The sequence below is a fragment of the Canis lupus genome, chromosome 9 (genome assembly GCF_003254725.2).
Source record: "Canis lupus dingo isolate Sandy chromosome 9, ASM325472v2, whole genome shotgun sequence".
Taxonomy (NCBI): Eukaryota; Metazoa; Chordata; class Mammalia; order Carnivora; family Canidae; genus Canis; species Canis lupus.
Genome location: NC_064251.1, coordinates 41,968,158 through 41,980,785, shown reverse-complemented (window position 1 = coordinate 41,980,785; position 12,628 = coordinate 41,968,158). Strand labels below are relative to the sequence as shown.

Below are 12,628 nucleotides of genomic sequence, written 5' to 3'. Positions count from 1 at the left end.
TTTTTTTTGTTGTTTTGTTTTTTTCTTTTTTGGACAAAAATCATCCTTTACTGTCGTGTTGAGTGTTATGAAAAGTATCTAGTACTTCAAGACCTAAAATGCCCATGCTTTTTTCAAAAACTAAAGAGAATTCATAAAATAAAGCATTTGTACCCTGCTGAGTGCATTTTCTTTCTTTCTTCCTTCCTTCCTTCCTTCCTTCCTTCCTTCCTTCCTTCCTTCCTTCCTTTCTTTCTCTCTCTCTCTCTTCTTTCTTCTTTCTTTCTTTCTTTCTTTCTTTCTTTCTTTCTTTCTTTCTTTCTTTCTTTCTTTCTTTCTTTTTTGAGTATAGTTGAGACACAATGTTACAAAAGTTTCAGGAATAGTGATTCCACAACTCTGTAAATTATGCTGTGTTAACAGATGAGGATCCGATGTGGAAAAATTTCCTTTCAACATGGTTAGTTATCAAATGCCTTTTAATAAGTAGTGCTGAGTAACATACCTTCCAGCCTAATCACGCAAACAGAATCCGTGTCCTCTAGGGACCCATCCATGTGACTATGTAGAAGACATGGATATTTGAACAGTAAACCAAGAATAAGTGCATTAAAAGGCAAGATAAAATATTCACTCTGTATCAAAGCATTGGACTTTTCTGCTCCACCAGAGCAGGCTTGACAGGAAAAGGAAGACGTCTTCCAGGAAGGAATGGGAGACAAAAGTGAAGAATGAGTGGATGATGAATGATACTTCGGGTTTAACTTGAAGACCAAAGATGAGGGCGCCTGGGTGGCTCAGTGGTTGAGTGTCTGCCTTCTGCTCCAGTAATGATCCCGGGGTCCAGTCCCCGCATCAGGCTCCCCATGGGGAGCCTGCTTCTCCCTCTGCCGGTGTCTCTGCCTCTCTCTCTCTCTGTGTGTGTGTGTCTCTCATGAATAAATAAATACAATCTTACAAAAGAAAGAAAGAAAGAAAAAGAAAGAAGAAAGAAAGAAAGAAGGAAAGAAAGAAAGAAAGAAGGAAGGAAAGAAAGAAAGAAAGAAAGAAAGAAAGAAAGAAAGAAAGAAAGAAAGAAAGAAAGAAAGAAAGACCAAAGATAGAAGGATCTGAGGAGCAGGACCAATGCCAGCCCAAGTCTTACTTGGCCTCTTGCCCAGGACTGTGTCTAACTCACCAATCAGAGGCCACCTCTTGTTCCATTCAATGTCAGTCATCTTCTACCCACTGGCCCTGGGTGTTCCACTATCCTGGGATGCAAAGAGAGGCTGTGTGGCAAGCTCCTCCTTTGACAGACATAAAAGATGGATCCTGTTATCTCCTGGCAGAAGTACTTTGTTTAGACCTCCCCATGTCTCCTGCAGAGTTGAAGAGGGAAGAAGTTTGTCTTGTGATAGTAGAGCTTCTTCTTAGCAATATTTTGGAGGAATATTCCATCAGTGCCTTCTAGATTCCAATCTGTCCTCTTGGCTTTATCCAATATACTTAATATACAGTAATCAATCTGTAATACCTCAATAGTAAACTCTACTGCCAACAACTCCATTCCCTGGCTTATTTTTGCTGCAGTGTGTCATCATGTGGCTCTATGCTTAGGCACAGAGAGGTGTACAGAAGTCACTTTCTTCACAATTTATTTAACATTAGTAATCACTGACCACGTACCATGCACTATTCTGTTTTCCTGGTCTATCAACTCACTTAATCTTCATTACAATTCCATGAGGTGTACTTACCATTTAGCAGAAGGGACACAGAGAAGTTAAACAATTTCCTTGATGGTGCACAGCTAGTAACTGGCAAAGCTGAGGTTCAGACCTAGGTAGGCAGACTCCAGAGTCCCTACTCTTAACCCCTGAACTCTGCTGTCTCTAGAACTTCAGAGTGACCCTTGATGGGTGCCTGTTAAGATCATGAGAAGGGCATATCATGGGAGTGCGGGGGTCCGAAGCTCTAAAAGTATAGCTGACCAGGAGATGGAGAGGGGCTGTAAGAAGAAACTTACATTGTCCAGGAGGCCCAGACACTCTCTCCCACACTTTAACAACTGCTGGTCTCCATTAGTTGTTGCCTGTCGAAAGTGGTTGCTGGCTGTCCCTTTACTGCAGCCTTGAGTTTGGATTTTTAAGTAGGTTTTATTTACAAAGGAGTTCCCAGTATTAACTCTGTGATATTCCCCTACCAAATAAACTCTTCTGAGTCCCCTGCCTTCCAGATGTTTAAATTAATAGAAATGCCAAAGCTGTTGCCGAGCACACATGTACAACACTATGAAGATCTTATCTCTTCTCATGCTCCTGGAGAAGTCCCTCAGAATTAACACTGTCATCGGCTGACAGTGCTGTTGCAGGGCTCCTGGAGTCAAGATTCTTCACAAAGGGTTGCTTAGAACAGGCAGTGCCCTAAAGAATTTGCCCCCTCCCTCATAAAGGGCATTTGTTCTTTGTTTAATATTTGTGTAATTTATGTTTCTTTTTAAGAAAAGAGTTTTTTCACATATATTATTTCATGGGATCCTCCAAACAATTCCATGAGGTAGAGGAGTGGGAAGAGATGATAGTCTTCATCTGGTAGAGAGGAAACCGAGGCAACAGGTGATGTGACTTGTCCAGAGTCACATACTAAGGATGGCAGAGCCAGGCTCGGTCTCAGCTATATTGCCTTCGGCAAGTCATGGTACCTCTCTGGGTCTTGCTTTTTTTTACCTATAGAGTAATGAGATTGAAATAGGTGCTCTGTAGGGTCTTTTCAACTCAACCATTGTGTAATCCTAAAATTCAGAAGAATTCTTTTCCCTGAAAGATCTGGCTAGCAAGACTCCTGAATTTCACATTTCCATCCATCTTATTTGCATCCATCCTGGAATATGACTTCATTACGTTTCAGCAAGCAGGGAGTGTCTCTCACCTCTCTCCCTGCTTATATAATAGTGTTTTTTGGAAGCGCTTCCTCTCCTATGCTCTTTAGGGACATCTTTATTTTATTTTTTTATTTTTAAAAAATATTTTATTTTTTTATTCATGAGAGACACAGAGAGAGAGAGAGAGGAGACAGACAGAGACAGACAAACAGGCAGAGGAAGAAGCAGGCTCCATGCCGGGAGCCCGATGTGGGACTCGATTCCAGGTCTCCAGGATCAGGCCCTGGGCTGAAGGCGGCGCTAAACCAGAGCCACTCGGGCTGCTCCTAGGGACATCTTTATACTAAGAGGCAAAGATGATAGCTGAAATCAATAGAGTGGGATCCCTGGGTGGCGCAGTGGTTTAGCGCCTGCCTTTGGCCCAGGGCGCGATCCTGGAGACCTGGGATTGAATCCCACGTCGGGCTCCCAGTGCATGGAGCCTGCTTCTCTCTCGGCCTCCTCTCTCTCTCTCTCTCTGTGACTATCATAAATTAAAAAAAAAAAAAATGAAATCAATAGAGCAAGTACCACGAGTCTGGCACTATACCAAATGTTTAACCTGTATTATCTTACTTATTCTTCAAAACTACCTGAAGAGGTAAGTGTTATTATCACTATCGCTCTGTTACTGAATGGACAGGTTGGAGACGTAAAAGAACTTACTTGGGACACCTGGGTGGCTCAGTGGCCGAGGGCCTGCCTTTTTGCTCAGGGGGTGATCCTTGGATCCTGGAATCAAATCTTGCATCAGGCTCCCAACAGGGAGCCTGCTTCTCCCTCTGCCTGTGTCTCTGCCTCTCTCTCTGTATCCCTCATGAATAAATAAATAAAATCTTAAAAAAATATATAAAATAACTTACTCAGGGTTACATACTTAATTAGGTAATGGACTCTAGATTCAATCCCATGCAATTTGTCAGCAGCTCTTAACTAGTACACCAACACCCAGGGCTTCTCCTAGGAAAAAGGAGGGTTGTATTATGCCCACTTCATTTCTCTAAAAATGTATTATGTAATTTTTAAAAAAGATTTTATTTATTTATTCATGAGAGACACAGAGACAGGCAGAGACATAGGCAGAGGGAGAAACAGGCTCCCTGCGGGCAGCATGATGCGGGACTAGAGTCCAGGATCATGCCCTGAGGCTAAGGCAGACGCTCAACCACTCTGCCACCCAGGTGCCCTCTATTAAGTAATATTTAAGATGAAAAAAACCGCACATTATGTAGATTGTATTTCCTCATTAATTCTAAATATCCGTCTATTTACCTACTCTCTCTCCCACTGTGTGCCAAGCACTGTTCTAGCATTCGGGATGTAGCAACAAATTCCTCCAGATAGAGAGAGCCAGGAGGAAATAAGGCAATATTAGGAAAATCACTAATAGTTCACTATCGAGTGTCACCCATGTGTCCAGCGCTAGGCTCGGCAAGCTTAACTAAAGATAAGTATCAGAAGACCTAGCTCAAAGAAAACCGCAGAAAGTGACTTAATTTGGCTTAGAAACTAAGTTTGGCTTAGAGCAAAGTCATTTCGTTGGCTACAAAGAAATGAATCTGTTTACAAGGACAATGTTAAAAGAATGTCATTATTATTATTTTTTTGAATGTCATTATTTTGATTTTTTTGTTGTTTTTGTTTTTGAATGTCATTATTTTGAACTGCTTTTTGTAAGCCTCACCGGCCAAAAGCAGCTGATGGTGGCTCTGGGTAGTGGAAAAGGCTGTATCCTGGCCGCCAGGGACCCTTTCAACAATCAAGCATTTTCCGAGGGCTATGTCCAGTAAGGTATGGATGCTACTGAAAACCAGGTAGACTGGCTCCTGGAAACTACAGTCCGCTACGAATATTCCCGTCCTGAGTCACCGCCAACCTCTAGCTCTGTGACCTTGGATAAGTACCCTCGCCTGCCCCAATTCTGCAAAATGAACGGGGTCAGACTAGCGGATCTGCCCCTCCAAGTCGCAGGCGCATCCCGCCCGGAGAAGGGCATCCCGGAGAAGGGCGGGCGAGGCGTCCAGGCCCTGCGCTGCGGCTAGCCAGACGCGGGGGGCGCCGCTCGAGCCCGGGCAGCGTTCGCGTTCCGAACGCGCTTGTCCCTCGCGGCGCCCCGTCGGCCCCGCCGCCGCCGCCGCCGCCGCCGCCGCCGCCGCCGCCGCCGCCGCCGCGCCCGCGGAGCCGGAGGAGGCGGAGCTGGAGCTGTCCCGGCTCCCGAGCGGGGAAGCAGCCGAAGGGGCGGCGCGGCGGCGGGGGAGGCTAGCAGGCGGTGCCTGCAGCGCCGGGAGAGCGGCGCCGTGGGGTGGGCGCTCCCGGCGAGAGGTGTCCGCTCCATGCGTGCTGGCCCAGCCCGGCCCCTGCGAGCCGCAGACATGAAGAAAGACGTGCGGATCCTGCTGGTGGGAGAACGTGAGTCCGCGCGCCGCGGCCGCCGCAGCCCGTGCTTCCCGGGCCTGCACGCGCCTCTCCGCCCCCGCCAGCCGCAGGCGGGCCTCGGCCTCTCTCACCTGGGCCCCCCGCCCCTCCCGGCCCTGCCCCGGGCGTCCCCGTGAGCCTCTGGCCGCCGGCCTCAGCCCTCCCAAGGTCCTCTCTTCCTTTTCCGCCCGGAATCCTTCCTTTCTGGGCCTCAAAGCGTTTCCGAGGCCGCTTCCTTTTCAGACCCTCTTGTCTTGCGTGGAGATTCCCTTGTCACCGCCTGGCAGGTGCTTGGAACAGGCCGATTGACCAATTGGGATGGCGTGGACCGGCTCCTGGGGAAGCTAGGGGGAGGGGTGCAGAATTGTTCGACTTGCGGCAAGGTCAGGGTTCTGCTGCCTTTTTTTTTTTTTTTTTTTTTTTTCCCCTTTGGTGCTCGCAGTGCTCTCTAGACACTGATTTCAAGGTATGGAGCGTTTTTTTGGCGATACTTCGCTTTGCATTGGAATAACTGCTGGTAGACTCGGTATTTCCTCAAAAATTCATTTTCCACTTCACGTTAGACAAGTTAATACAGGTGCTCGATGAATGAATAACCATCTGGGGAGGGTCCTTTAGTTGAAAGAATTATTGTCAACCAAAAGGCCTAACCCCCCCCACACCCCCCCCCACATTATGTATTCCATAGCTACTTGGTAATTAATTTATAAATAACAGGCACACAGGAGATCCAAACAGACACATGCACCTAAGACCCCCTAGAAATTCTTAGATTTCACCCTTTGAAGATATAATGAAGGAGAAATGCCTTCTGATCACCGACTTGTTATCACAGGGACTTCTTGATATCATTTGACTAGTTACATGACTCATTTGGTAGGACTAAAATAAGAAAGTGGGCTGGGAGGACTGAATTGTTTGTTTGTACATTAGTTAATGCTCTGCCATTGATGTTTCGAAGCATTCTGTTTCAAACTCCATTTCATCCTACTAGAGTAGCCCCTTCAGGTCACTGTGATGCACTCTCAACGAGGAAAGCTAACACATTTTTACCCTCTTCTGTAGTGTTCTTTGATATTCATTGAAATCTCTGTTCATCTGCTCTTTGGAGAAGTCTTTAGCATCAGAATTTGGAAGTAAGCCTGCCCTGACACAGTTTACCTTTTGTTTGCAGTTGTGAATTTTAGGCTTTATTTACAACAATATCTTAATCTGTATTTTGCGTGGATTCCCTTGACAAAATTCAAGAAGGTGTTATTTAACATATATTTCATAGCTTATGCATCTGGAATCATGTAGAGAAAGTGAGTAGATAGCCATTTAAAAAGCTGATCCTGGGGCAGCCCGGGTGGTGGCTCAGCGGTTTAGTGCCGCCTTCAGCCCAGGGCATGATCCTGGGGTCTTGGGATGGAGTCCCATGTCAGGCTCCCTGCATGGAGCCTGCTTCTCCCTCCTGCCTGTGTCTCTGCCTCTCTGTGTCTCTCATAAATAAATAAATAAAGTCTTTAAAAAAAATAAAAAAATAAAAAGCTGATCCTTAACTGTCATAAAATAGTTTTATAGTACAGTAATTGTAATACTAATTTTCTAGAAGCAAAATTCCTATGTTTTGGTTTTGAATATAGGAAGCAATTACATATAATTAGTCTGTAAAACATCTAAATAGAAATGCTATACATATGTAAGATACGTTGTCAGCCTTAGGGCATTTAAATTAAAATGTTAACAGTGTTACTTAGAAGTACATAAAAGAACCCAAAATTTGTTAGAAAAATTGAAAGTCATTTTCTGCAGATACGAAAACAAATAGAGATGAGAAAAGTGTGCACGTATGAGTTTTTTGATCACAGGGAGAACCTGACATAAAAAAAGCCTTAATTTTTAAGGAAAACAGTTTTCTTGAAAAGGTTTGTACCAAAAGTTTTAGGCCAGTTACCATATATATCATTTTTTTTCACATTTAGAAATATTAGAATTATACTTAATGTGAAATATGTAATTTTATTTTATTATTTTTTAAAGATTTTTTTTTATTTATGAGAGACAGAAGGAGAGAGGCAGTGACACAGGCAGAAGGAGAAGCAGGCTTCCTATGGGTAGCCGGATGTGGTACTGGATCCTAGGACCCTGGGATCATGCCCTGAGCTGAAGGCAGGTGCTCAACCACTGAGCCACCCAGGCGTCCCAAAATATGTAATTTTAATTTGTTAAATTAAAAGCAGGTATTTTGGAGGGGAAATGTTTGAAGCATTATCTTTTGAGATTTAGTGTAAATATTTGACAGCTGTTAACCTAAGTGTACCATTTTACTTTTTTTTTTTTAAGATTTTATTTATTTATTTGACAGAGGGAGTGCGTACAAGTAGGGGGAACAGCAGGCAGAGGAAGAAGAGAAGCAGGCTCCCTGCTGAGCAGAGAGCCTTGTGGGTCTTGGTCCCAGGACTCTGGGATCACGACCTAAATGGAAGGCAGAAGCTTAATCCACTGACCCACCCAGGCATCCCTAGCTTTACCGCTTTAAATGCTGGGTAAACATAAATGTGACCAAACCTATTTTAATAAATAAAAAAATAAAAAACTGGCCTAACACATGGATTTATTAGGTAAACCACTTTTTTAGGTAAAAGTGGTGGTAATTTAGTTGTCATTTTAAGACAGTTAAGAGGAATGGGAAAAAAAAAAGCATCATCTTTGGTATTTTTTAAAAATATTTTAATTTATTCATGAGACTTCATTTAGCCTATATTTAGTATACTATATTTTATAAAAGATTTTATTTATTTATTCATGAGATACACAGAAAGAGAGAGAGAGAGAGGGGCAGAGACACAGGCAGAGGGAGAAGCAGGCCCCATGCCGGGAGCCCGATGTGGGACTCGATCCCAGGTCTCCAGGATCAGGCCCTGGGCTGAAGGCGGTGCTAAACCGCTAAGCCACCCAGGCTGCACTCATCTCTGGTATTGTTGTAAAGTCTGTTCCTTCTCTATCACTTCAGTACAGTTTACTGCTGTTAGTGTCTGGCCCTGAACCACAGAGCAGCAGCTTCATTCACTGAAGCTCCCAAATAGTTGTGAATGGTTTCAACATTCTGTTGGCTAAACCTATGCTGTACTCTGGAGGTGGAATGGATCTTTTCTTGGCCCATCCAGAATCTGGATTCTGATCCATCCAGGCTTAAATGCTAACCAGTTGCTTATTGTCTATTAACTTCTGAGATCGAAGAAGTTAGATTGTCTATAAATTTTAAAATATTTATTTGCAGAGAAAGCCAAAGTGTTTTAAGTATCATCTGCTCCTTAATAATATTGAACATAATGAGGACCATTCAGACCACGGTAAAAGTCAGTTGCCATTCTTTAAACGGAACATATTTTTTTAGATTATTAAGAATGCAGCCACATAAAACTTAGTTCTTCAGGTTATTGTTTTTCATGGTCAGATTCTTTGGCCAGAATTTATATTTAAGTAGATTTGCATTACTATGCTTAACAAATGTCCTTGTTGCAATAAAATTAGCATGAACCTTACTGGCCTTTTATCTAAATCATGTAGCCATCGTTAATAGTACACAAGATTTAGTGAAGTCTTGTTTTTAAGTTGAGATATGTTTGTCCTTACTGGTCAAAATCATTAAGAAAGTGGAACTGCTAACCTCTTTTTATTTTTATTTTTTTAAGATTTTATTTATTTATTCATGAGAGACAGAGAGAGAAAGGCACAGGCACAGGCAGAGGGAGAAGCAGGCTCCATGCAGGGAGCCTGGTCTCCAGGATCACACCCTGGGCTGAAGGCAGTGCTAAACCGCTGAGCCACCCCGGCCACCCAGCTTCTTTTTAAATGAATCTGGTCGTTCTTACTCAATATGTCTGATTAGTTTTTCATTAAAAAAAAATATTTTATTTATTTATTCATGAGAGACACAGAAAGAGAGAGGCAGAGACACAGGCAGAGGGAGAAGCAGGCTCCATGCTGGGAGCCCAATGCAGGACTCCATCCCGGGACCCCAGGATCACGCCCTGAGCCAAAGGCAGACACCCAACCGCCCAGCCACCCAGGCGTCCCTGATTAGTTTATCACTGAAACTCATTCAAGCCAAACTAGTTCAGGCTTCGATTGGCTCTGGCCTAGGCTTTTGTAATATCTCTCCTTAACTGGTCTTCCGGCTTCTAATTTTGTCTATTCTCTACGTAGCAGGTAGAGTCATCTTTAAAAAATATCTCAGATCCTGTTACCCATTTTTGAAATTCTTTCATGATTTCTCTTTTCATTTAGGATAAAGTCCAAACTTTTTAATGCAGACGTGTGAAGTCTATTAGAAGACTGGTCCCTGCTTCGCTCTTATCCTGTTCTCTACTGCTTTCTCAACAAGAGGGCCCTGACTCAGGCAATTCTTCCATGTGTATTTGTTCACTTGTTTTTTGGGCTAGAAAGTAAGCTTCATGAGGGCAGAGGATTTATCTTGTTCATTGTTATATCCCCAGTGCCTGGAGTAGGCCTGGCACAAAGTAGGTGCTCAAATACAGTTGAGCTTTGAGCAACATGGGTCTGAACTATGTGGGTCCATTTATATGGGGATATTTTACAGTACAGTACTGTAAATGTATTTTCCTTATGATTTTTCTTAATATTGTCTTTTCTTTAGCTTACTTTATTGTAGAATATATATATAACATACAAAAATATGTGTTAATAGACTGCTTATGTTATTAGTAAGGCTTCCGGTCAACAATAATTATTAGCAGTAATGTTTTTGGGGAGTCAGAAGTTACCAGGGGATTTTGGACTGCTGGGGGTATGGGGAGTAGGTTGATGCCTCTATCCTCTGCATTGTTCAAAGATCATCTGTAGTTTTTGGTTTTTTTAGAGAGTATGCAAGCTAGCTGGGGGGAGGGGTGCAGAGGGAGAAGGAGAGAGAGAATCACAAGCAGTCTCCATGCTCAGCACAGAGCTGGACTTGGGGCTTGATCTCAAAACCCTGAGATCTTGACCTGAGACGAAATCCAGAGTGAGATGCTTAACCCACTGAGCCACTGGGGGTGGAGGGGGCAGGTCATCCGTAGTTTTTGAAAGAATGAATGAGTTCAAGTTCCATTTATTTAGCCTTTCTTTGTTTTCCAAACTAAACATAAACATTTATGTCTTAGTCATAAACATTTGACCATTGTCCTTTCTTAAATCCAGTCTGCTGTGTGGTTATTAGCATTTGAAGGCAACATTCCTCCAGTCTCCTGCTCCAGGTCCTTAGCTTTATTTTGCCTTGGAGATTCCTGTGTTCTGACAGTAAAACAGACCAGTGACTTTTAATGACAGTGTCATGTCTTGGCTGCCAACAGTTACTACATTCCTTGCCAAAAGAGGTCAGCTTCTCCTTGAAACACCAGAGGTCATTTTAGTAGGATTGGGGAAAAGACTCTTCAGGCATAAGATAGTTATAAGAATCAAAGAAACTTTAGTAATAAGCTAGCATTTATGTTAAGAAAAAAGCTTTCTACAATCCCTTTAAGCCATATTGCTTTCCATTCTGGTCTTTGTTAAATGATATTTGAAGATTAAACTGCTCCAGTTTCAATTATACTGTGTTTAGTACTTTGGGTGATAGGCTGTAGTCAGGTGTGATAGTCTGTGTTCAAGCATAGTCTAGTCTCTTCTGTTCATATAAGGTCTTTTCTCTGTCATTCTCATGTATATATTAAGATCTGTCTTTTTGTTCCTCTGGCACCAGTTGGGCACTACTGTTGATCTAGTTCAAAGGAGAGGGATAGACCATAACATTTGTTCTTCTGCAGTCCAAATAGTCTGCATATGGTCACTGAAATTTCCCTTTAGAACAGTACTCAGCTGTTGCCCCAGGTGCTAAAGCTTCCCAGTTAAAAATGAACACAGTCATCCTCCTCATCCCTGTATAATTACATAATTTAGTAAGAGCCAACAAGTCTTCGTAAGAAGAAGCAGATAAAAATGAGTAGATCCCTTTACTACTTGAAGCACAGGGTGTTTGTTGTCAAGAAAAATAGCCAATATGGCTGGTAGGATGGTAATTGGAACCAGAAAATGTTATTGCCACTTCATGAATATTAGGAATTTGCTGTCATTTAGAACTAGATGTTCAAAAGATGTGATGAAAAGACAAAGAAATTTTTAGCCTGGATAAATCTAGATAATTTGTTCTATAGTGATGAATTATGTTTCCCATGAATGACCTACTTAGAAGCATGGAGTCTCAGACAGCATTGTGGCATGTTGTGTTGAACTGATCAGAAAGCTTTCTGTCTTTGGGAATAATTGTGACCGTGCCTTTTGTTTTTATACATCACTTCAGGGTTTCTCAGGCAAAATAGAGGAAGCAGAGACCATTAGATGACTGTCTAACAATAATGTTTTGTCCTCCATATTAATATTTTAAGTATTTTTTATGTATTTTATTTTTAAGTACTTAATTGTATTTTTACATATTCTATTTTATTAAATTCATTTATACTTATTTGTTATAGAATTATGTAATATTATATATTGTATTTTGTATTAAATATAAAATTTAATTGGTACAATAATTAGAGAAGTTTGTTCCTTTATGGAAATTATTTTTTGGAGCAGTTAAAAATATATTCCTGCCTGCCATTGTCGAGGGGCCTTTTGGATTGTAGGCTTATTTAAATAGTTTTTAAATTTAATATTTTAAAATGTTTTGTTTTTAAGATACTCATTTCTCAATTAAAAGGCTAAAATTAGTGACCTATTGTAATTTTAAACCTGCTGCTTCCCTATTTTGATAGTCTCACTCAGGGTTAGGTGAGTAGGCCTTAAGGGAAGCAAAAGCTCTAGTTTAGATTCACTGAAGCATTTCTTAACTAAATCCCCTTTGTCTAATCTTTTATTAAAGTAACTATCATCTTACTATTCTTCCAAAAGGAAACCCAAAATGATACCAATGAAAATGTACTCATTCTTTCCCAATAATAATCTGTATAATCTGTCTCTCTTGGTCTGATTTTGAACCTTTTTTTTTAAGACTTTATCCACTTATTTGAGAGAGAGCACCAGTAGACTGGGTAGGGGGAGGAACAGAAGGAGAGGCAGAAGCAGACTCCCCATCGAGTGGGAGCTTTTCTTGGGGTGATGTGGGGCTCTCCCCGGATCATGACCTGAGCCAAAGGCAAATGCTTAACTGACTGAGCCACCAAGGCACCCTGAACTTTTTAAAAGACAAAATCAGGAACGCCTGGGTGGCTCAGCGGTTAAGTGTCCGCCTTCAGCCTAGGGTGTGATCCTGGAGTCCCGGGATCGAGTCCCACGTGGGGCTCCCTGCATGGAGCCTGCTTCTCTCTCTCTCTCATG

The 12,628-nt window shown here is 42.3% G+C and overlaps 1 protein-coding gene across 11 annotated transcripts in view; it reads left to right on the top strand.

Annotated features, from left to right (window-relative positions):
• Nucleotides 1–5,028: 5,028 nt before the first annotated feature.
• The window catches only part of RHOT1 (ras homolog family member T1), a 63,779-nt gene continuing 56,179 nt past the window's right edge, over nucleotides 5,029–12,628 (top strand). For 5 of the 11 annotated variants that reach the window (XR_003147156.3, XM_025476499.3, XM_025476500.3 and 2 more), the window contains exon 1: nucleotides 5,030–5,287. Coding sequence is in view for 9 of the 11 variants with exons in the window: in XM_025476499.3 (XP_025332284.1) it covers nucleotides 5,212–5,287 (76 nt within the window). In the remaining 2 variants the exon portion in view is untranslated. Of the gene's footprint in view, nucleotides 5,288–12,628 lie in introns of all 11 variants that reach the window. The other 6 variants (XR_003147157.3, XM_025476501.3, XM_049114799.1 and 3 more) reach the window with 4 other exon arrangements.